The sequence below is a fragment of the Myripristis murdjan genome, chromosome 8 (assembly GCF_902150065.1).
Source record: "Myripristis murdjan chromosome 8, fMyrMur1.1, whole genome shotgun sequence".
Lineage (NCBI taxonomy): Eukaryota > Metazoa > Chordata > Actinopteri > Holocentriformes > Holocentridae > Myripristis > Myripristis murdjan.
The window spans coordinates 8,425,872-8,450,060 of NC_043987.1; the positions used below are offsets into that span (position 1 = coordinate 8,425,872).

Here is a 24,189-nt window from a genome sequence, read left to right on the forward strand (position 1 = left end):
AGTGCCCCTCGCAGTGAGTTCTGCTAACAAGTCTCCCTCTCCACTGACAACTGGAGGGAACCGAGGGGAAAAACACAAGGTGACAAAACAAACAGCAGAAGGGACAAGTCCCATGTGTGTCACCGAGGTGACAGGAGGCTCCGCAAACTGCTGTAATGTCAAACCAAGTGCACTCTAAGTCTTAAAGAGACAGCTCCTATCCCGCCGCCCCACACTCATCCTCAGCTCACTAACTGTTCTCCTCCGACCTAGTGAGCAAAAGCACCAGAAAGGTCTGGCAAAGGTCTGGCTGGCCTGGTTTGGGCCTTTTGTATTTAGCTCAAAGGCCATAGGACAAAGTAGGAAGAGAGAGATGAGGTACACTTCAGTTTGACCACCACTACTATACAGAGAGAATTGATCTATTACATCTTCCGGTGGTTTCCTCAAATTATATTGTGCTTCTCGACTACTTGTTGCTAAATCAGATATGGCTCGGCATCCTGGTATGGCTCCCTGACAGTCCAGTTGAAAAACAAGATAACTAGCATGATCAAAACTGCCATGAAAATAATGGGTGAACATAATTATTAAAGCCTACAGACAACATATGAGACAGCTGTACTCAGACAGGCCAACAGTATTCTTAAGGACCCAACTCACACACTGTTCAGCGAATACAATTTCCTGATACCATCAGGAAAGAGGTACTGAGCCAGCAAATACAAAAGTAACAGATTCAGATTTTCCTTCATACCCACATCAGTTACACTACTAAATAAGCAATAACCCAGGATGTAGCTACTAGCTGGGGAGTGGACTTTTCCCAGTGTAATGCCTACCTGTGTTCAGGGAAACCGCACACTTTTTTAACTTAATTGTATTTTTATGCTCATATTTTCTACATCCTAGTAGTGTGTGCAGTGTACATGTGCAATTTCTGAATTTTTAAACATTTTTTATCCATTTTATATTTATTTATACAACATATATGCAATTTCTGTAATTTTCTATTTTTTTTTTTTACCCATTTTATATTTATTTATGGAGACTGTGCAATATTAGCTTAAGACAACAGTGATCATCTGTCAATTGAACAGTTTCTTGTTGTCTGAACTGTTTATTGTTGTCTGAAATGTCTACTTGTCTACAATATTTAAATGTTTGTTTTTTTTATCTGCAGCAGCAGTGCCCAAGACAAATTTCCTTCGGGACAATAAAGTTGATTTGATTTGATTGATTGATTGAAAATAGTTTGATTGCAAATGGTGGCAGCTGTTGTCCAGTCTCTTCATTAGTGCCAGTCACATATTAGAGCATCAACAAGCTTGATCTGTGACTGACTTCAGAAAGAGGGGCTTCCATTCAGACCAAAGCCAGCCTCCTAATTACTGGCTCCTTGTCGTCTCTCTACACAGCATGGCATTTAACATGGCTGACGGTTTAAATCGCAGAATTTGTAGTAACAGTTTCTTTGAATAATCCCCTATAGCTATTCAACAGAATCAGTAAATCAATTTGCTTTATTTCAGGCACATAGGTCCATATCAGTACAAAAATAATGATTAAAAAAAATACAATACAATAATAAAAATACAATATAAAAACAACACAAAAATATAAAACATGGCAGTTTATAAGTCCACAGTGATTGAAACACATGGATATTTGTTCCAGTGTTTTAAAAAACAGGAGTAACTTTTTAATCAATGAATCAATACCAACACACAATTTTATACATAAAATTCCTCAACACAGCCTGAAAGGTGGGAACATTGCTAGTCACAAACATATGTCCATCTTGGGACACAATATTCTGAATGAATGAATGAATGAATGAATGAATGAATGAATGAATGAATCATTAAATGCTACCTGAAGTTTTTTCTTTTGGCTTTACTACAACTGCACCACATGTGAGCTGTTTAAGGTGCAGCTCTAAAAAAAGCTGTTTTAACATCAGCGGAGCCACAGTGTCAGTTGATATATGCATTAAATGTCAACAAGTTCATTAGAATATCAATAAGCCATAACTCACATACACCCACCAGCGTTTTGATTGGTTGTAAAATTGGTTGAATGCAGAATGCCAATAGAAATGTCAATACGTAGCTGAAATTTGGGAATTTCCCAGTTTGGATTCAATAAAGTAAATCTATCTATCTATCTATCTATCTATCTATCTATCTAAATGTAATATATGGCTTACAGATATTATCCTGTACTGTGGTGGATATTTAACTTATATTTGAGTTTGCATTTTTTAAGTTTACTTATTTTTGATTCAGCTGATGCTGTGGATCGACTGTGCAGCAAGCTGTAATAAATAACATTTATTGGACAAGGCATGATATCTAGAAGATGAACACATTCTTATTTACTGTCAAGGCCAGTGGATATGAGAGGCATACATACACACACAAAATGTATTCACACCTGAGATGAAGCCAGTGCTTCTTTGAAAAAACTGGTTGGGAAATCCCTAGTAAACACTAGTTTGCAATGTTCAGTGCACTCCAGCTGCTTAGTGATGAAGTGTAGTAATTTACCAAAGAAGTGTTGTTCAAGCAATAGTTGAACCCATACTTGAACTATAGTCAAAACAGCAGATGTAATTAAAGCAACTAAAGCATTGCTTGAAGAAGCTGAAGCTAAATCATGCTCACTTGTCTGTATTTCATGCTTCACCTTTTGTCTGTTTTTGTCACACTTGAAACAATAAACTGTACAACTTAAGAGGATCAAAACTTTATAGAAGTGCTATTACTGGCTTTTTATTTCAGTAACAGTATTTCAGTTTGTGCTGCAAGATTTGCAGCTCTTCTGGTACCAGTGCTACTTGCTCGAAAAGTTAATATTCAGCCCTGTTTTAGGCTATTGTAATTTACGGAGGGACATTGATCCATCTGTGTCTACACTGAAAGCAGGGTGGACTGGTTCAGTGAAAGTTGTATGGGCGGTGTAGAGGTGGGTCAGTGTATCAGAGGAGACCTCAAAGAAGGACAGAATACCAGCTGGCCAGTCTAGATACACTCCTATTGTAGAGCTCCGGACAATGTCACAAAATCGTACAGATGAACCATTGTGTTTAAAGCTTCCTCCATCTTGCATAGACAAGCACCAAGACTTTTCATTTTCTCCCAAATTAAATTCTTCAGAACAATCTCCTGTTCTGGCAATACTTTTGTATGCCACTCCAATGTCTTCACCAAAATAACACTCAACTTCCCAGTAATGGTGACCTATCAGACCTTCATTACACAGCACCTGTTGTGTGTCAAATCTGTCTGAATGAGGAGGATGTGGCTGCTCCTCTCTGACATACTGTACCATCTTGTTCTCATCCAACAAAATTAGATTCCTGCCTGCTGTGTTGGGGTCCAACGTCAGATCACAGGCATCTGCAATCAAGAGATAGAAAAACAATTAGCAGATCTCTCTCTCTCTCTCTCTCTCTCTCTCTCTCTCTCTCTCTCTCTCTCTCTCTCTCTCTGTGTGTGTGAGTGTGTGTGCATGTGGGAGAAAGAGAGAGAGAGAGAGAAAGAGAGAGAGAGAGAGAAATTTGTTTCAGTTCCCCAGTCTAGTAATTATTCTTCTTCTAATGTTTATCCCAAACAGAATGCTGTTGTGTTTGCTGATTATAATAATAAATTCATATAAATCCATGAGGAAAATCATTTATTATGAAGTCAACTGAAATGTAAGCAAAGGGGGTTGCTGTCGCTAAACTGCTTTTCTCTCAATGTGTGTGTGAAGAAATTAAATACTAACAAAGAGTTCATATCTGCAGCAATTGATCTTTTGGACATACAGTATGTTTGCAAAATGTTTTGCATAGGCCCTAAAATGCAGCATTTGTAAATATATGGTATATTCATAAATATACCATAATAGCATAAATATTATATCAGTATAAATAATATAATGATATAACAGTAATGATAGTAATGCAAATAATAATGATTAAAGAAGAAGAAAAGAATTTTATCAGAAGTGATGATCTATTTACATTTTCTCAGTAGTCTCAAGTCATACCAGCACTCTTCATTATGATCCACACTGTAGGAGGGAAGCAGAAGAAAACTCCATATCTGTCCAATATCTTCTATATATAATTAAGCAAAAATTGGAAATAAATGAGACTGATCATTGGTACTTGAGTTCCTCCAGACTACAGTGTGAATCCTCCTGTCTTTCGGTCAGCAGCTGGACTCCTTGGTCTGCTGGGTGATTAAAGCTCAGGTCTAGCTCTCTCAGGCTGCAGGGGTCAGACATCAGAGCTAAAGCCAAGGAAGCACATCCATCTGCTGTGACTCTGCAGAATGCCAGCCTACAGAAATGAAAAAAACAAACAAACAAAAAAAAAAACATACACTTAAGACATGTGGCTGATGCTCTTATCAAGACCACTTTACAGAGGAAGTATTTGCTTTTTGTCCAAGGGAACTGAAACAAGCATGAAAGCATGAAACAAGCATGAACTTAAATGTGAAATTGAATAACGATACCAAAAGCTGATTTTATAAATAAGTCTAAATCCGCAAAATATTTCTTGATGCACTTAAGGATCAGTTGCTCTGACATGGTTTGTCAGGCATGAGTGCATTCTTGGTAAGCTGTGATCTATAAGTCCACAGCTGTTTACCTCAACCTCAGCTCTCAAAGAATCAATCTTAAAATCCCAATGACTTGAGATCAAGTCTTTGTTTTGCACGTCACAAGTATGTCCCAAGTATGTCCCAAGTTGTGGCACTCAAGTCAAGACAGCAAAGCCCAAGTCATAAGTCAAGACTGACAAGTCCTAGTCAAGTCTCAAGTCCTAAACATTCAGGCTCAAGTCATAAACAAGTCATTATGTGCTCATACTCTTTACCAAACCTTATGCCATTTTAAGAGAGTAATAATAAATATATTCAGTTGATGCAAGTCATGGATGCTTTTTAAAATGTGTATTCATTAATTTTCACATAGACCTTATAATTCCATGAAAGTACATGGGTAGCTTTGAGAGAAACAAATGTTCTTTCAACTCTTAATCAACTGTCTGTCAACAGATGATTTGCCAATGTCAGTCAAAAGTCCTGCTCGCTGTGAGAGGTCAAAAATAACTTTCCTCACCTTCCTTATACCAACCGGAGCTACAAGAATCAGCTGATTGTATAATATTTAATCTTTGGCTATGTGGAGGATAGGCTGTCAAGTCCTTCCGAGTCAAAAATCTCAAGTCCAAGTGAAGTCACAAGTCATTGGTTTTCAAGTCAAAGTCGAGTCATGAACCTTGTTGATTTTGTCAAGTTGAGTCTAAAATCATCAAATTTGTGACTTGAGTCAAAGTCAAGTCCAAGTCATGTTACGCGAGTCCACACCTATAGGCATTTCCTCCAGTGGAGGTACCAAAAGGAAGTGGACTCATTTTACAATGATTAAGGAAACAGTCTTAATGGTTGGACATCTGGTTAGGAGAACCTATGAACTACTGTTATAAGAGCAGACTCTCTTGCAACCACATCAAAATGCTGCCTAAACAAAAAGTTATTTTGTCAATACTCAAAACATACAAGTGTATTCACTCCTTGCAAGCATTATCCTAGTGGGCTGTAATCCCCTGATAGTGCCAGCGTCAAATTAACCTTCAGAAGCCCTGACCAACAATACAGATATAGACAATACTGAATTGCATGTCCTTGCTCTTCATCTGACTGGTAGAGGGCTTGGCTCTTGTGAGGCACTGAGCTGGGTACATGTACACTTCCCCTCATGAATGTCTGTACTGATGTAGTTAAAACACTTACTCAATTTACAGCTGTAGATGATCACCATCCAAGTATTATCCCAGGTTTGTGTAAATTATTATTAAATAAGTATAACATAAGTATTAAATTATTATTATGTTGTTGCACAGACCTTAGTATCTTCAAATGACAGTGTGGATTCATCAGCCCTCTGCAGAGCAGCTTCACTCCAGAGTCCTGCAGGTCATTGTAACTAAGGTCCAGGTTTCTCAGGTGGGACGAGTCAGAACTGAGTGCTGAGGCCAACATCTCACAACTTTCTTCGGTCAGGTTGTTGTGACTGAGCCTGAATATCAGATACAGGAATATCATGTCATTGCTAAACATCATCAAAATTCTGACCAGTCATGTGGCGGTGCTAAAGCAAAAGATACCGGTGGTGCTGGTGAAAACCCTGGTGTTACTGTACACTCATTATTAAACTGTTGTGTTATTTCCTCACCACTCACTTTGGAGATTGGAGGAAACTGTATGCTTTGGTATAGCCCACTACAAGTAATACTGCACATGTGGTACTTCAAGCTCCTGATCTCATCTGTCTTGGCACATCAACATGAAACCATGAAAAAATTGCATTGTTAAGGCTTTTGTGTGAAAGGTGGCCCAAATAAAGTGAAAGTAGCTTTGATAGCTTTACCTCAGTATCTCCAGTCTACAGTTTGTGCTCATCAGCCAAGCAGAGAAGATCTTCATTTGTGAGTCTTTTAAATTGGCGTAACTCAGCTCCAGCTCTCGCAGGTAACAAGCCTTAGACATGAGCCCTGACGACATCTTCTCAAAGACATCTGTTGTCCAACTATTTGAGTTCAGCCTTGGAAATACACAAATCAGAAGGCCGCATGACACAAATCTTATTTTGGGAAAAGTAATTCATTTCAGTTTGTATGAGTGAGATTAAGTACAATTACTATTTAAATTGATATATAATTTGACTTTAGAGAACCAGGTCCTAAGGCTTTACCAGGGTTGTAGTTTTGAAATATTACAGTATAATTATAGGAACTAAGAAAAATAGCGCTTAAATAAGACCAACCTCAGTGTCTCCAGTTTAGGGCTGTGTAGCCCAACAGAAAGCACAGATTGGAATGACCCCTTCAGTATGTTTCCACCCAGCTCCAGCTGTCTTAGATTTGAGATGATTGATATGATAGCTGATGCCAAATTTTCACACATATCAGTTGAGAGTCCATCCCCAGAGAGACTATAAACATAAAATCAGATGAAAATTGTCTGTCCACATCTTATACATTTAAGTGAGTTGAGCTGCAAAAACCTAGATTAAATCTAGCTGAAATAGTACATGTTCATCTGACAACCTGTTTTGTCATCACTATACATTATGCAGTTGTTGATGTGATTCAGTGTCCAAGTCACAAGGAGTGCAGAATGCTACAAAACTGCATGAATATCTGCACCAATGAACAAGTCTAAAACTTTAAATGCAATATAAAAAGCACATTGAAAACCCATTTCAACCAGATTTTGATTTTTCCAACAATCCAAATACGTCACATTACACATTTGACTTAAGCAAATCAAATGTTTTATTGTTTTTCTCATCTACACAAGAGTCCTTGCAGCCCTACTATTTATTTGCTCTCTCAAATGCATAGCTGGGAGATGGTCAAAAAGAAGTCAAACTTTGAAACAATCCACTTACCTCAGAGCCTCCAGTTTACAGTTAGGGTTTCTCAAACCGTCAATAAGGATCTGTGTACCTTTATCAACGAAACTACTATTTGTCAGGTGCAGTTCTGTCAGCACTGAGTTAGACATCCGAAGGGCTGAGGAGATTGTTTCACCAAGCCAAACATTCAGCCAAACACCTGAGATTCTGTAGAAACGAATAATGATATCCATAAACAATTTGATAATGTAATGATTCACATGCACTACAGTCTACCATACTAGCAAATCCAAAATATGTAGCACTCTATATTAATACCTAAAGCAAAATGCATTTCACAGTAAAGTAATTGGCAAGAAAAGCTTCACATTAAGTAGTGTCATTAAATGATATAATGAAAAAACAACTCACATTGCTTTTCTGCTGTTCCTCACAGCTGGGACAAGCCTAAAGATACCTTTATGTGATGGCCTGTATTTCCTCATGTTAAATTCATCCAGTGGTGTATGTAACATGAGAATTGAGGCAGCCAGAACTGAGCAGTAAACTGGGGAGAGATTGGTTTCTGCACAATAGTTTGGCTTCAGATAATCCTGAATGGCATCATGTAGGGAACTGTCTTTCAGTTCAAACAGGCAGTGAACAAGGTTCAGACACCTTTCAGGTGAGCAGTCATTTAAATCTATCTCTTTTAGGATGTTTTTAATTTCCTCAGCGACTTCTGAGTTGTTCTCTGTCTGCTGTATCAGGCCTTCAAGCAGCCTCTGTGTTGACGCTAAAGACATGCCAATAAGGAACCGAAGGAACATGTCCAGTTCTCCAGTTTTTCTCAGAGTTGAATTAGCAATTGAAATTTCCATCAGCTCATGCAGAGGAAGATCTACAGGATATTCATTCAGGATAGACTCCAGCTCTTCCTCAGACCCTTTCAGAAGGAAGGTCTTGAGGCTTAAAGAATCAATTTTCTTACTTGCATAACTGTGGTACACAAAGAGAGCAGCAAAGAACTCCTGAACGGTCAGGTGCACAAAGCTGTATACCTTCTTTCTGTACAGGACACTCTCTTCTTTGAATATCTCTGTACACAACCCACAGTAAACCCCAGCTTGGCTTATGTCAATGCCATATGCAGTCAAATCACTTTCATAGAACATGATGCTGCTTCTTTCCAGATGTTCAAATGCCATTCGACCTAATTTCAGGATGAATTCCTTGTTTGACATTAAGATCCTCTGTACATCTGACTCATTTGGATTGCTATTCTGGTACTTTTCATCATCCATCTGTGTTTGAATGAGCAGATAGTGTGTGTACATCTCAGTAAGAGTTGTGGGTATTTCAGTGCTGCCACTTTCGTCACATTTAGGCAACAAGCGTTCAAGGACTTTGGCTGCAATCCAACAGACAATAGGTATGTGGCACATAATGTACAAGCTCCGTACCACTCTGATATGTTTAATGATTCTATCTGCAACTTTTTTATCCTCAACTCTCCTCCTGAAGTATTTCTCTTTCTGTGGATCACTGAATCCATGAACCTCAGTCCACTGATTTATATATCTGCGAGGGATACGGTGAACTGCTCCTGGTCTCGAAGTTATCCAGAGGAGAGCAGAGGGACACAGATCTTTCCGGATGAGGTTTGTCAGCAGAATGTCCACTGTTGATTCCTTGGTGACATCTGCCAACCTTTTGGTTCTACCAAAATCCAGTTTCAGTTGGCTTTCATCCAGGCCATCAAAAACAAACAGAACTTTGTGATTTTCAAATATTTGTGCCACTGCAATTTTTGAGAGTTCTGGGTGGAAGTCTATCAGAAGTGCCTGAAGGCTAAATGGATCACCTTTGATCAAATTTAGCTCCCTGAATGGAAGCATAAAGATGAAGTCTATGTCCAGGTTGGCTTTCCCCTCTGCCCAGTCAAGGATAAATTTCTTTACAGAGACAGTTTTTCCAATGCCAGCAATTCCTTTTGTCATGACAGTTCTTATTGTCCGTCCTTCTCTTCTGTCTCCAGATGACTTCATATCTGCAGGTGCAGTTTTGAAGATATCATTACAGCTGATTTTAGTGTTCTGAATTGTTGTACTGTGTTGAGTTCTTGACCTCTCTTCAATATCCTGTATCTCATGTTCTTGGTTAACTCGTTCACTCTCTCCCTGTATAACGTGGAGCTCAGTGTAAATTTTGTCCAATGGTTTTTCATCATCAGGGCTGTCTGCGGTGCCTTCAAATACATATCTACACTTGTCCATTAAGTTTTCCTTATGTATTTTGATGATTTCTTTGATGATGTCTTCTGCTGTATTGAAAAAGTTTACAGTTGTTAAAGCATGATCATGGCCATCTGATTTGTGGAGAACAGCACATATTGCAACTGTAACTATATGGATCATCCTTGATTCTCTTAATGTATTAAAACTCATGTTTTCATGCACCACACGCCACTATGCAGAAGATAAATTTTAAATATACTGAAAAAAATTGGGTTAATCATCACTTACTGCATCAAACATGTTTTGTTGCAATGTGTGCCTGTTTCCTACGACATTTATTGCTAACATTATACAGTCCTCTACAAGGAACTAAGCTAAGCATAATTTACTTCACCACTAGCTACCAAAAGTAAGTCAATGCATTAAATTATTTACTTTCACAGATCTTGGGTTGCTTTTCCTGTAGGACTTTGTAGAAAGCAGATTTGGCTCCTTCAGATGTGAGGGCGGTATACAATAGTCTCATCCTGTCCTGGCTGGTCCTGGCAGCATGGATATTGTCATACAGTTCCTTATGTATAACATGCCACTGGAGCAGCTCGTCTGCAATGGACATCACTGAGGGTACAGTCTGAATGAGGTTAGCTCTGTTCTTGTCAACCCATTCTGCTTCTGCAAGGACAAAATAGATGCTGGCATAATATCATTTAGGTATCACTGTTTGTGCAGTGGCAGTTAACAGCTTACTCTTTGTTGAATATAACACAGTAGACAAATATGACACTTTGGGATAACGTTTTATATTAAGGTCCTTGTAATTAGTGTAACGGTAATAAGGGCCTTATAAGTCCTTTATAAGATGCTTATTAACATTAATAAATGTTAACAAGAATATATAAGCATAGCATAAACACTGTTTATAATGTGATGCTGTTCAATTATGAAAACATTTATAAGCACTCAAAAAAACAGTTCATAGATGGTTTAACTATGCTATAACACTGACCACATGTTGCGCTCATTCCAAATTGTGAAAGCTGTGAAAAGCATGATTAACCATTAACAAGTGCATAATAAAGGATCATTAACATTAATAAGCATTTTTCACAGTTTAGATATGGTAAATGCAAGCAAAGTTAATAAATCCTATATTATGCACTAACAGTGAATAATGCTTAACCTTGACCACATGTAGTGCTCATTCAAGGTATGGCAGCTGCAAAAACCATAGTGTTTTTAAATGTGTTGAAATCCTACTAGTTAATATATCATTTGATGTACAGGTTGGTGGTAAACCTGCGGGGCATTTCTGCCTGTCACACCTCCGCCGGTGCCTTAGTGAACAGGTGGGCTCCTACTCAAGGCTTTTGCTGGGGGAACGCTGGGAGAATGCACCTAGGGGCGTTCACGGGTCATCAGCTGGGGACCCATTAACTTACCTGTCAACACTTATTACAAGGACCTTAATATTAAGAGTTACCAACTTTGGGACAGGTGTAACACAATGTGGTAAGCATACGGTGAACTTTGACGATAGCCACAACTACAGCATGTGCACATGCATTATTTTTTCTCTGTTTGAAATAAAAAAGAGTTTGAAATAAAAACTGAATATACTGTATTAAAGCTTTGTAAATGATTTACTTTAACTCACGTTTCTCTTTGGTCATGTCTGAAGCAGCCTCACATGTTTCAGAGTGGTAAGGACTGACAAGAGACAAAAAGCATGTTCAACTGAAGCTTCACGTAAGAATGTTGCATTTATCTAAATCTATGAGAAATGTCAATTTCCAGTATATAGGCTTATAGTCTACATAAGCAATTTAGTTTACACCTAACAATTAAAAATAGTCACAGCATAAATATGTAAACAGTATATGATAATTGCTAGAGTTGTGATGAGTCTCACCTTGGATTGTCATATATAAGACTAGTTTGTTCATTTTTTATTGTTTGTACTTCACCAGAGGTTCCTTCACATCTCTGTCTTTACCTTGATGTCTCCTTCTCATTTCTCCCCTCTACGGTTCCTTCCTCCTGTGGACATGGTCCTTTTTGGCTGTCACTGAGATTCGACATTGTGCTATTTCTTCATCTCTAGAATATGTCAGTTTGAGAAAATTTGTATAAAGTCAGAGAAAACTATTCCATTTGACAAATATTATGCTTTACATGTACTGGACTCCCACAATTGGTGCGGTATTGGCAGAGATCTTTTTTCAATATTTTTTTTTCTCTGCCTGGGACACATTTATTCATCTTCCCAACAGGACTACAATCATTTATGGGAGTAAATGTGTATAGGATGTAATGATCCTCAAGCTGTTATGTATCAATTAGTCAAAATCCAGATAATTTGTTAGTTAGATGTTGGAGGGTATTGTTCAGATCTATCAGGCAGATAAATCTAAATCTCTGTAGTAGTATTATAATGTATTATTTTCAACCCCCTTTGGATCTGAGCTTAAAATAAACTTGGACTTGACTAAGGTGGTGTTGACTACAGTCTCAGTGCAGGATCCCTTTGAAATACTTGTGACAGCTAAGGAAGAACATATGTTGCTTTTGTGCCACCTGTGTATTAATGTCCCTGCCAGCACCCTTTGAAAGTGGGCCATTGTCTCTACACCAGTGCTGTGGAAAAACTACAACACACCAGAGAAATGACATCTCCATTTTTTTTTTCTTTTAATTAAAATATCTGTGACTTTTCCTGGTATAGAAAAGGTGCAATAGTCATTGTTTGAAACCAAATTAAACCATTCATGTTCAGTTACAATTTCAAAAATATATACACATGTGTATTAAACATTACTCTTGTAATAATACTACTTCTGTTTATACTAAACCCACTAATGAAAACTAAAAACAGAACATAGCTACCATCAGAGCAGTCCAGTGAAAATCCTCCAAATGCATTTGAAATGTTAGTCTGACGTTAACATTTGAGACATTGCCAATTAGTCCAGATGGTGGTGCTATTCAGCATGACCACACATGCTCACTCCTGGGCTCCTTGCAAAGAGATTTGTGTGGTTTGAATGGTTTAGCATTAAAGTGATAGTTTGGACTTGGTGGTGTTTACAGTACAAGTATACAAGTGTCATAGATCCTCCAAGTTTGACCCATCAACCACTTCCCTCTCCCAAGAACATGTTTATTGTCATCTCAGGCATATTCACAATGAGAATGAAATAGCATGTCCTCATCTAATTAGTGTAATTACTTTGTTCCTTTATCACTACAAAATGGCTTCACCCACCAGGTGTGTTAAACATGCAGAGCTTTGAGTTGCCACTGTTATTTGCTGGGCCAGATCCACTTCATTCATTTTGGAGAAGAACAGTCCCAGTGACGGGCTCGTTCTCATGACAGGGAAGGGCGGGTTAGACGGACAAGTCAAACTTCATCTGTTACTCTCGTATGAGAATTAGCTGATATCACTACATGGGTAAGAACTACCCAACAGTAATATTTAGACATTGTAGGGAACTAGTTTTGAAAGGGCTAGCTGTGAGCTGAATGGCATTATTTTTATGAATGCAGGCATAGTATGAGCCTAGTATGAGGCGTAGTACAGCCTAAATGACAGCATGGATGCTGTAAGAGATATTGCTATTACATACTTTACACAGGAAAGGACAATATTAACTAGTTTGATGTTTTGGAGAATCATTTGTTTGAACCATAATATAAAGAAGAAGAAAACAGAATGCAGAGAAGAGTGGGAGGTTTTAGAGGCGATTAGGAAGCAAGATGGTGCAAGAGCCGTGCACAGAGATGTGCAAGGCGTAAGAAGCTCTATGGTGAAGCAATTGACAAGATTTTGGACAGAATCTATAAATAATATGTGTGATATGAGCAAGATTATAGATAGCAGCTGGAACTCTGTCTTTGAGAGTTGGAGTAAAAACTTTTTTGGTCTGCAACCCTGTTCTGTCTGCATTTGTTTTTTGTCTGAATACTTTGATAAAAATGTTTTCTAAATGAGGGTGGGGCAGGTTGGGAGGTTGGCATCTGATTCAGTAATGCACCATGCAGTAAACTTTAGCAGACTAGTAATCCACAGTTTTGTTCAAATGTGTGAATCTCTCTTTCCAAATTTACATGTGTTCACACAAAGCTCTCATATACACACATGCAGTACATTTATGCATCCAAATCTGTTTCTTTACCTTTGTGCCTGCTGTGCAGTGGTACCGTGAAGTTACAGCAACGGATGACATGCTACAACACCACCGAACGCTACCGAGCTAGAGAGAAACAACACACAGGAAGCCACGCATGCGAGGAGAAATGGTGAGTGGGTTGAGCTACAGGATGGGGGGAGGGAGGGCCTCTCTGCATGCAGCTGCACACTAGATTCAGTGTCCAGTTTTATTGACCTTGATAAGTTTATGTATGGTTTATGGTTTGTGTTTTTTTTTTTTTTTTTTTTTTTTTTTTGTGCAACACTCCACACAATTGCAAACACATTGCACATACTTCTCTCAGTATGGAACTCTGCCCAGCCCGCAGTGTGTGAGAGCGTCTGTCTGCCTGAAATTCTGGGTGACGTTTTCTCTTTGGCCTTGCAGGGGCAGACAGAGCAAAACAAGAATAGAGCAGGGCAGTTGGCAGCTCTCCATAGTTGATGATTATCCACAAGTTCAGCTAAATGGGGTGACAACAGCCGACTGTATTTTGTGTTAAAATTTTGTCATCCGTTCAGATGATCCATAATTGATCAAACAACAGGTACATACACTATCCTCAGTTGTCCTAAAAACTACAGGTCTCTCTGACCCCCCCTGAGCACTCACAACTGTTTTTTTTTTTTTTTTTTTTTTTTTTTTTTTTTTTTCTCTTCTGTAATGTACAGGCCTGCAGAGACACTAGACAATACATGTACTAGTTAAAACTGAGCTGGGTTACAATTCATGCAAAGTGGCAAAACAGCCTCGCCCAGGGTATGGGCCTCAGCACACAGTTTCCCACGTCTTATCTTGCTCAGGGTTTTTAGATATTAAAATCCCTAAGCAAACACCAGCATGTGTCAAACTCTCAATCGTGTGTGTGTTTTTGGCACAACCTGACTGGACACTGAGGCTGTGTTTTATGGAGTTAGAACAAGCGGCACGCAAGAGATCTCAATCAGTGATAAAGCGATGTAAAAGTTAAAGTCCAGTTTCTCTTTCTGTTACTCAGTTGGCATCTCTGTGTTGGCAGATGTTGTTGTGCTGTTGCAGCTTTACTGGAATATATTCATATAAATCATATACTGCAATGCTTCATGAGGCTCCCCCCTGCCATCACTAATTTTTTTGTAAAGTTCTTTGAAGTCTTAGTGTTGAAAGTCTAATAAACATGCCTTGCCACATTTTGTGGTGCACCGATGTACTAATTAGGGAGATGTGTTTGAAAATACATAAATAAACTTCAGAAAACAGCTACTAACAATGATCTAATAATGAATCTGATTGATTGAGAACATAATGATCAACTTCATTTTAACAATGTAAATGTCCTGTGGGTTATTGAACGTGGTGTGCATTTTTCATCACAGCCCTTTTATGCTGTAATGTTACGTACAGTAGGTACCTGCACACTGAATGAGAGCTCCTTTTCCCTTATTTGTGACGTTTCAGCCAACTACACTCCTTTGGCAAATACCCACATGAAGTGAATGAGGTACATATACAGTCAAATGACCAGTGATACTACAATCACCTAATCACATTCACTTGTGTAATGTGAGCACACTGGGATATTGGGAATGCCAATAAATGAACTCAGAGTGGATGATCCTAATAAGGAGCTTCTGCAGCGGGAAACATATTGGATCTCCTCCCTCGACAGCTTGTCCCCTCATGGCTTAAATTGGCCTTTAACTTAAACCCTTCTTGTAGGTTTTCCAGACAATGGAGAATTATCTGCTGTCCAATCACTGGGGCTTTCACTGTGCATTTGTTACCAGCGCCTCTGACACTTATAATTGTAGTCCAGGTGTGTGCAAAATATATACACACACCTGGACTTGGATTATATGTGTTAGAGAGCTATCCCATATATATCTACATATCTATGGCCATCCATTTGGCTATTCTACATTATCGATTCTGTCTTATTTCCTCTAGGATTTAAATGCATCCATGACATGTTTCCCCTTTGCACTTAAAATAGTACTAAACTATAAGAAAGGAGATATACAAAGACTGACTGATTGATTTGGTTTCCCTCATCTCAGGGTTAACAAACTCACAAACCTCTTTCTGGAATACACCCCAAGCTTTGGACTCAGTGTTGGTAAAAATTCTACAAAGCTGAACTAGTTTTTCTGTAGTGTTTGTGCCAAAAAAAAAAAAAAAAAAAAAAATCTTACCTGCTGATACTTGTCAGACAGCCTACAGGTGGGAAAATGAAGGAATCTGCTCAGCATAGATGATAAGATATGGTCAAATGACGGCAGACAAACACACCGTGGCTCCTTGTAGCAAAGTCTAAATACAACAAAGAAAAAGTTTTAGTGATCAGTTCACTGAGGGTTTCAGGTCCTAAATTCATATAACCACTACAGCAAAAGTAAATGGAGTATTTTTATCTATCATCCGAAAATACAAATTTGCTTTCCTAACAATCGTGTTACCTGGTGTCAGTCACCTGATGTGGTGGCTGACTGTGTCAAACTGTTTGAACCAACCATGTGTGTGTTTTTGGCAGGACCTGACCTGATGCTGAATAATGGATTTATGGGGTTATAACAGGCTACGTGCAAGAGATCTCAATCAATGATAAAGCGATATAAAAGTTTTAGTCCAGTTTCTCTTTCTGTTACACAGTTGGCATCTCTGTAGTTGGGAGACACTCCAAGTTTTTACAGGACAAACATCCTTTGCTGCTCTGATGTTATTGTTGCTGCATCTCTACCTGAAAAGGAAAAGACAAAAAGAGAACAATTAGTACCTTAGATGTTTATGTACATATAGATAAATCATATCCTGCAGTGCATCATGAGGCTTCACCCACCCATCACTAATTTTTATGTCTCATGTAAAGCTCTTTGTGTTGAAAGTGTAATAAACATGCCTTACCTCATCTTTCAGGTCCTAAAGTCATATAACCACTATTGGAAATATAACTGGCGTAAGTTTTACCTATCACCCTGAAAATATAAATTTACTTTTTCTATCATGTTCCTTGGCATCAATGTCTCTCCCTTTCATATCTTTGTCTTTGTTTTCTTGGCACTTGGCCAGAGCTGCAGGAATGCATAAACAAACACAGAGAGCACTACTCTGTTTGCATATCAGTACGTTCTCGTGCTGCCACACTGACATGTGTTCTCATGCAGACAAGTCTAAACTGTCATGTTAGAATCAACTGAGAGATGATGGCAGCATTATAATTAGGGTTCTGAGTATTTGAGTGCTGTTTTGGGGCCGGTCGGGTCTTGTAAATTTGTCCACCTGTCTGTCACTTAGACAGAAAAGACTTTCCTACAAATATGAAATCAGAATCAGAATCTCTAGTAGCCTATCCAATACTGCATGTGTAATAACTGACGTGTATGTTTAATTTATGAAGTGCAACTCACTTAAAATTGTGGTGTAATTTGTGTGACTGGTGTTCAAAAAGCAAAGATTTACATCTGAGTTTTTTTTTTTTTTTTTAATCTTTTGCATGGGCCAATTTTGTTACACAAGACTTGAAAGAATTTAATTTCACTATAAACTTACTCTACACGCTTATCTAAGCAGGCAGGAAATTCTCTGCATGTTTTTTAGAATGCCTTGACTTTGACGTCACAGTGTCCTCACCGCGGCTCGGGCTGCAGCCATGGAGGCTGAGACTTTCTGTGTCCTCGTCTCTTCCCTCTATCCTCTCGCTCGCCTCTCCCTCCCACAGCTTTCCTCTTTGTGTTCTTGGCAGCTAGCCAAAGCTGAGCGAGCACATAAAAAGCCCTTATTCTATCTGGCTGTCATTTATCATTTTTTCCCCTCTCCCATACATACAGACAGTGTAACCTGACTCATTTTCTTGCTCTGAGATAAAGTTAATTGCATCTTTTATTTTATACTGTGTAACTAGCCTCCCTGCCATATGTAGAGGTTATCAAGACTACTGGTGAGTAAAAATAAAGAAAGCAAACTATACTACTACATAATCAACATATTAGCTATGGATCTGTTTCTCAACATCAATCAAGAAGAATAAAGAGTAATATTAAAGAATGATAATAATAATAATAATAATAATAATAAAAAGTTAACAAACCCACTCAGCAAAATACAGTTTATACTTGGATTTCTGAGTCTTGCAAATGTTTGCCTACTTCTCAAACCATGAGGAAGGCTCTGGATAATACAGTCTCATTTGAGCTAAAAACTCTTCTGACCCTTCCCCCTCCTCCACAACCCTCCTGACAGCACTCAACTGCAGTCTGCACTTCATACAAGCAGGCAAGAGCTAGAGCTGCTCTGGAGGCAGAAATCAGAGGTGGAAGTAACTAATTGCATTGACTCACTTTACTGTAATTGAGTCGTTTTTTGTGTACTTGTACTTTTTTGAGTATTTTTTAAAGTCAGTAATTTTACTTGTACTTAGGCACATTTTTGCTTGAGCGTTGTGCTTCACTTCATTTTAAATCAGATCCATTACGCAGAACAAATGATCAATGACAGATTGACGAGGCTTTCACAATAAAAGCTCAGTCAGCAAAGATGAGAAGAGGAATCTGATTCTTCTTTTTTTGTTCTACTTTTCGTTGTATCCAAACTTCCAATGAAAAGCGCACTATAAATGATGGAAGTGAGGACCATTCAGACTCAATGGGCAAAAATGCGGTAAGTGTGGAAAAAAGGAGAAAAATATCAGAGAGCTGGCATGACGGTGAAGACCTTGTAGACTCAACCATCACATTATGTGCTTATTCCACATTCCTCAGTTGAGTCTACAGGGTCCTCACTTCAATCAACCCTCAACAATTTTGCGTAATGCGCCTTTAAAAGAATGGAGTTTGAGCCGTGTACTCTTCTCCTTTTCTAACTGCATGGAAAAGATCACAGCTAACACAGTTACTGTTTTAAAAAAGTGACCCAATAAAATTTACTGGGTTCATTTTACATCAGCTACTTTTACTTCAGTAGATTTTTACAGCAGGACTTCTACTTCTGCTTAAGTAAAATATCAGCAACAGTAATTTTACCTGAGTCGCAATTTGTGGTGCTCTTTCCACCACTGGCAGAAATTATATCAGTAGGTGAAACAAAAGAACCACAGTTTCTCTTCCCATTCTATGACAGAGACAAAGGCACGGGGCAGAGATAGCTGATCCAGCCTGGTGCACCTGCCTTCAGCTGACCTACAAGGCAGCTCATGGCCAGTTCACACTAGTCATACTGGCCTATAGCTATCGAGGTACCCTAGTTTTCTGACTTTACACAATCACAAATGCCACTATTGTGCATGAGTAAAAGTGTTGGTTTCAGTGATTGACATGAATAAATGTATTTTCAACAGGGAGTTGCTGAATTTCTGAAGAATAATTTCTCAAAATATCCTATGCAGAACTATTTTTCCTTTTACACAAAGCCTTTCATTACAACCATTATCTGTTACGCAGATTGCTGTTTACCTTGAAGAACCGTACCAGTGATTTTTCTTGATTAGCTTAACAGCTACAAAATGCATATATTTTACATTTCTGCTAATGTTTTCCCAAAGCAAGCAGTCATATTTTCAAACTCTGGCATCATTTTTACTCGCCTTTATCCTGCCATCGGTTTCCATTCATTCCACTACGATATGAAAATGAACTTTCAGAGACTTCAAACTTTCTTCACACCAGTCCTCCATACAAGTTTTCCTAAAAGCAGCAGCACTGTTGTGTTTTTGATGAAATTGGGCCAAGTGAAACTATCATTCTACCCCGGAAAATAGTCCCTGGGGAAACATTTTCTTTACACATCTGTGATTTATGAAGGGGGGCGACAGAAGCAGAACATTAAAAGTTGGGTGTTTTGACCAAAAATTCTTATTTAAAAATTGGGAGAATTTTGATTATTGTGAACTCTGTCTTGTCCGCATGATTTGCAGAGTGGCTTGTTGCAGTGTAATATGTGAATAAATTGTAGTAAATAGGCCAAACATTCAAAATCACTGGTATGTCTTTTAATCAACTCAACCAATGAGATTTTGTTCTGTAAAGAAATATGCTTATGAACTATAAGTACAATCTGCACCTCAGCCACTCTCCTCTGCCCTCAGCTCTTTTCACTCCTAACTTGGTCTTACTCATTCAGCACTCATCCCGTCTCTTGTCACCCCTCATCTCTCATCCTGTCCTCTGACAACATCCATATTAGCAGAGAGGGGATGGAGGACACAGGACGCCATTCTGCCAACACTTCACTTTAAAACTTTTATAGAGTGCATTTGCTCCCTAATCACTCCCTCTCCTCCCTGCGCTCCACCTCTGCTCTCTTTCTGTCCCGCCTCTCTGTACCACGTTTCTTCAGCTGCCTCACACCTTTTTTCTTTTTTCATAACCTCTATCTCTTCGGCTGTCAGCTCTAATTAGGCCCCTGTGTGTGCGCGTGCATGTGTGTGCATATGGGTGTGTGTTTTTAAGTGGTCTTAAGAGGCCCATCGTTTTGCTGTGCTTCTCAACTGGGTCCCGCCAGTTGACAGGAGACACACTCTCACTCTGTCACACACAGACAATTGCTGATGCTGGACTCAGGCCTTCAACGCGGGTCTAATGACTCCCTTTACAGTTGCACTCCCGTTCCTTCCTACACAGCATAATATCAAACTGTCTTTAACGGCATAAGGAAATGAGATCCGGCCCTCCTCAGTGTCTCCAAATACTGCACATATACAGTATCTACACACATATTCTCTTAAAGCAGTCGGGTCTCCTCATCTTTCAGGAATTGAGCACTGAGTCTTAAAGAGCAAATAGGTACTCCATCTATAAAAAGTAAAAGAAATGCTTTCCCGGCACAAAAGGATTATGTGAAATTGACATGACTAGAAACACATTGTCTCATATGGCGAAATGAAGGGCTGTTGAGCCTGATACCGCAGGAGAGATAGGAGAGATTGGAAATCTGATATGAGAGCTAGTCTTGAAATACAATGTCTTCATATAAGGCCCGCTTCCACCGCCGAAACTTCTGGGTTATTTTACGGGGCCGGGGCCGTTGTTGCGTGTCTCTGCCGGAACTACCCCAAAGGAGAGAGTTCCTGAACTTTTACAGGGGCTAAAAAAAAGGCCCCTGGGTGGGACTCTGAGAGGCCCCGAAAAACTCCTGGGTGGGGCTTGGGGTTTACTTGGTGCTGATTGGATATACTCAATAGCCGGACGTTAGCATTAGCTTTAACTAACGTTAGGTGTCCCTAGCAACACGGCCAACACTACCAAGCTAACGCTAATGTTAGCTTTAGCGGACGTTAGCTAACGCTAACAACAGGCTTTTTTAACAACACGCATTTTGATGCCCCAGTCATGGTCGCGCAACCGTCCGGCAACTTTACAGGAACCTTCCTCCTACTCGGCCCTCTCAGTGGAGACACGGCATTTGAGAGGGCCGACCGAGAGGACGTTCCTGTAGTAGCTCCTGCCCCCCAAATAGCTACTACCAGGAACCTTTTGGTGGTAACGGGCCTATTCCTGTGATAGGGGAACCATTTGAAAGGCTTGTGGTAGACTGTGTAGGTCCCCCACCCAAGTCAAAATCTCATCATCAGTACCTTTTGACTCTTCGGGCTCTAGTTTCCCGGCGCAGCGCGGGGTGGCGCAGTGAGGCAAACCCCGCGCAGAGCTAGTTTCGACCGGCAAAACGGGAGAGGCGGACAGTGTCCAAGTTTCGCAGACGGACTTGCGCCGAGATGGGAGTGGCGGCGCAGCGGGGGGAGGTGTCAACAGATTCAACTTGGCGCAGTGACAGTTTCGTGCCAAAAGGCTTCGCCGAGGTGCGCCAAAAGCTCGCCATCTGAAACCACGTCTACTTTCAGCGCAAGGCGGAGCGGAGCCTGCGCAGTGGAAGTTTGGCTGCCTGGCGCACATCACCAAAACCTCACAATCAGCACAAACGGTGCCAATCTCCTTTGATCTGACATCAGCTGTGACGGGACAGTTGATATGGAGATATATGTATGTGCTGATTGTGATCGTAGCATTGAATAGTGTTTTTTTTCGGTATTTATTGCATTGTTCATGTGCCTGACATTCCGGAAGCCTGCCTGTGAGGTTTTGGTGACGTGTGCGCACAGCTCGCCGGTCTCCTGAGCTCCGCTCCGCCTGCGGCAGTAGACCTCCATGTCAGCTGTGTAAACTTTCATTACGCCTTCGCGCAGCGCATTTTAAAGGCGAGGACAGGGGCTCATTTGATTGGTTAAATGTGAATCAAACCCACTCCACGCCTTCTCTCCTCCCTTGCGCCGGTAGGAGGGACGGCGGAGTACTTGCGCCACCGAGAACGGCGTGCCAAACTTGGAAAATCCGCCTGGCCACACCCAGTTGGTGAAGCGCATCTGCGCTACGCCCCCGCCTCGCCTGGTCTGCGAAACTAGAGCCCTTCATGTGTGCAACCCTGAGACAATACCCCTACGTTCCCTTACAGAAATTCTGCACTGATTTTGGTTGGCCAAAAGTTATGCAAATGGAAAGGGACGAATTTGATGTCCAAAGTATTCAGTCAAGTGCTGGAGGTCATGACTGTGAAGCACCAGGTTTCTAGTGCTTACCACCCTAAGGAGCCCTACAGTAGAGTGACCATATTTTTGAACCTACAAATTGCTGCATGTACTGCACTTGCACCTTTACGCACTTATGTGCACACCATAGGCATTTTCATCATCATTTTCATGGGTGACAATCATTTCAGCACCAACGCACCTTTCAACAGCATGGACATTTCCTCAGCAGACAAAAAAAAAAAATCGTTGTATAAAGAGCTTATTGTCATAGCATTGAAAGTAGAGGTCAGATTGTTTCAACCCTGTTACCATTAGATTCAGCAGAAAATGGTTAATATTTTTGGTAATATGTTCAGTCTGAATTGTGGGCCTGAATGACAAAAAAAAAAAACATGACAATTTGTTAGTGAATATTGAAAAACGATATTTCAGGTCAGGACTCGATCAGGACATCCAGCTTGAAACCCAGGATAATCCCTGACAAACTAGGACATCTGGTCACCATACCTTAAAGAGATTCCACTAAACCGTGCAGTCTATGCTACCCACTTACTGCCTTGAGTACGGTTCAGAGTGGGATCAAGGTATAAAACTGGCACTTACAATCAAAACTGACATTTACATCACTTAGTGTTGATTTGTCAAGAACCAACCTATCATTTGCAAAAGAAGAAACAATAAAGTGGGCGAAACTGGTTTGTAGTTTTACTATATGTTCACTCTCTTGCTTACTCGGCAGCTGATAGGTACGTCTGTCAAGAGGAGTTCAGGCTTTAGTTTCTTTTCTTTAGTTTCTTTCAGGGGTCAAAAAGACCATCAAGAAAAAAGAATACACCACTTCCCCCATCAGTGGTCTGTCCAAGAACGCAGAAAAAAACTTCACAAATTCTCACTATAATAAATAAATAGTAGTGCTGCACTTCAGGAAGTCCATATCTGCTTCATTTAATGTGAAATGAGATAACATAAAGGCAAGAAATCAGAACACATAGTCTCTCTGCTTTGCTATATACAGTACATGTGTAATTACATGTTCACATGCACAGAATAAGGAAGTACATGCACAATTTGATGACTTGCAATTCACCTTCGTTGTGTACCTGCTTTCCCTCTAACTCATGTAGTTCTACTCTTCCTCTTCAGTTAGTGATTTTCCAGAATGCCTTTTGACATCACCCATCAAACAAACCTGAACTTCTTGAGTTCAGCTGTCGGTCATATATGTATGTGGAAGGAATAGTGCTGACTGTGAAAGCAACACTTTCCCCCCCCCTGACTGAGAAAAAACAGTGGGGTCAACAGCAGATGCCACACAGAGGTGGTAAACATCATCTGAGAGCTGGGAAGCTGAAGTTTGATTTGTGATGCAGCTCATACTGTGTGTCAAGATATTATAGTCATAAGTCTGTGATGTGCATTGTGTTTTTGTGTAGGTGTCTATTTTTTTTTTTTTTTTTAATTTATTAAGAGTTTTTAAGGGGTAGAACATTAAGATAGGAACATATGATGGTCATTCCCATGTTCAATTATGTGTCATAAGTTGTTGCAGCAATTTTTGGGGTTGATATTACTGTATTTGTTGCACAGATTTGGTGCAAAGTTTAACCAGTTTTGACAAATCAAGAAATTATAACAATGATCAAAGTCCCTCCAAAACACCACATTCATGCAACTTCAAGACTGTTTAGGCCCCAGTCTGCACAAATTCACCATTTTACAATAGGAGGAAATGACACGTTTGTACTACATGTAAAAAACTGCAAGGTTTGTGCCCCAAACTGAATAGGAATAGCATACAGTGGGCATGTCTGCAAAGAGGACACCCGTGGATACCCTTAGAACTGATTTTCATTCAGATATCTTGAGGTCAGAGGTCAAGGGACTCCTTGGAAAA

At 39.7% G+C, this 24,189-nt stretch overlaps 1 protein-coding gene across 3 annotated transcripts; it reads right to left on the reverse strand.

Annotated features, from left to right (window-relative positions):
* Positions 1-1,535: 1,535 nt before the first annotated feature.
* LOC115364398 (NACHT, LRR and PYD domains-containing protein 12-like) lies at positions 1,536-13,857 on the reverse strand. Of its 3 annotated transcripts, XM_030058958.1 has the most exons (12): positions 13,790-13,857; positions 11,608-11,711; positions 11,269-11,321; positions 10,050-10,286; positions 7,810-9,700; positions 7,432-7,605; positions 6,805-6,972; positions 6,409-6,582; positions 5,884-6,057; positions 4,136-4,309; positions 3,989-4,038; positions 1,536-3,380 (listed from the first exon to the last, which is right to left on the reverse strand). In XM_030058958.1, exons 2-12 carry the CDS (start codon positions 11,691-11,693, stop codon positions 2,854-2,856), a joined length of 3,708 nt encoding a protein of 1,235 aa, XP_029914818.1. In that variant the 5' UTR covers positions 11,694-11,711; positions 13,790-13,857; the 3' UTR covers positions 1,536-2,853. The 3 variants fall into 3 exon arrangements, with proteins under 3 accessions (XP_029914818.1, XP_029914819.1, XP_029914820.1); XM_030058959.1 differs by lacking the exons at positions 11,608-11,711; positions 13,790-13,857 and adding an exon at positions 11,524-11,537; XM_030058960.1 differs by lacking the exons at positions 11,608-11,711; positions 13,790-13,857 and adding an exon at positions 11,524-11,529 and having other exon boundaries at positions 10,050-10,217.
* Between the last annotated feature and the right edge of the window lie 10,332 nt (positions 13,858-24,189).

Excerpts from the sequence above, each read along its gene's own strand:
- LOC115364398 (XM_030058958.1), bottom strand. The coding sequence starts at position 11,693 with ATGTCGAATCTCAGTGACAGCCAAAAAGGACCATGTCCACAGGAGGAA. Across the intron at positions 10,287-11,268 it reads AGACATGACCAAAGAGAAAC|AAGCAGAATGGGTTGACAAG; the intron begins GTGAGTTAAAGT and ends TTGTCCTTGCAG. Across the intron at positions 4,039-4,135 it reads TGTAGTCTGGAGGAACTCAA|TGTGGATCATAATGAAGAGT; the intron begins GTACCAATGATC and ends TCCCTCCTACAG.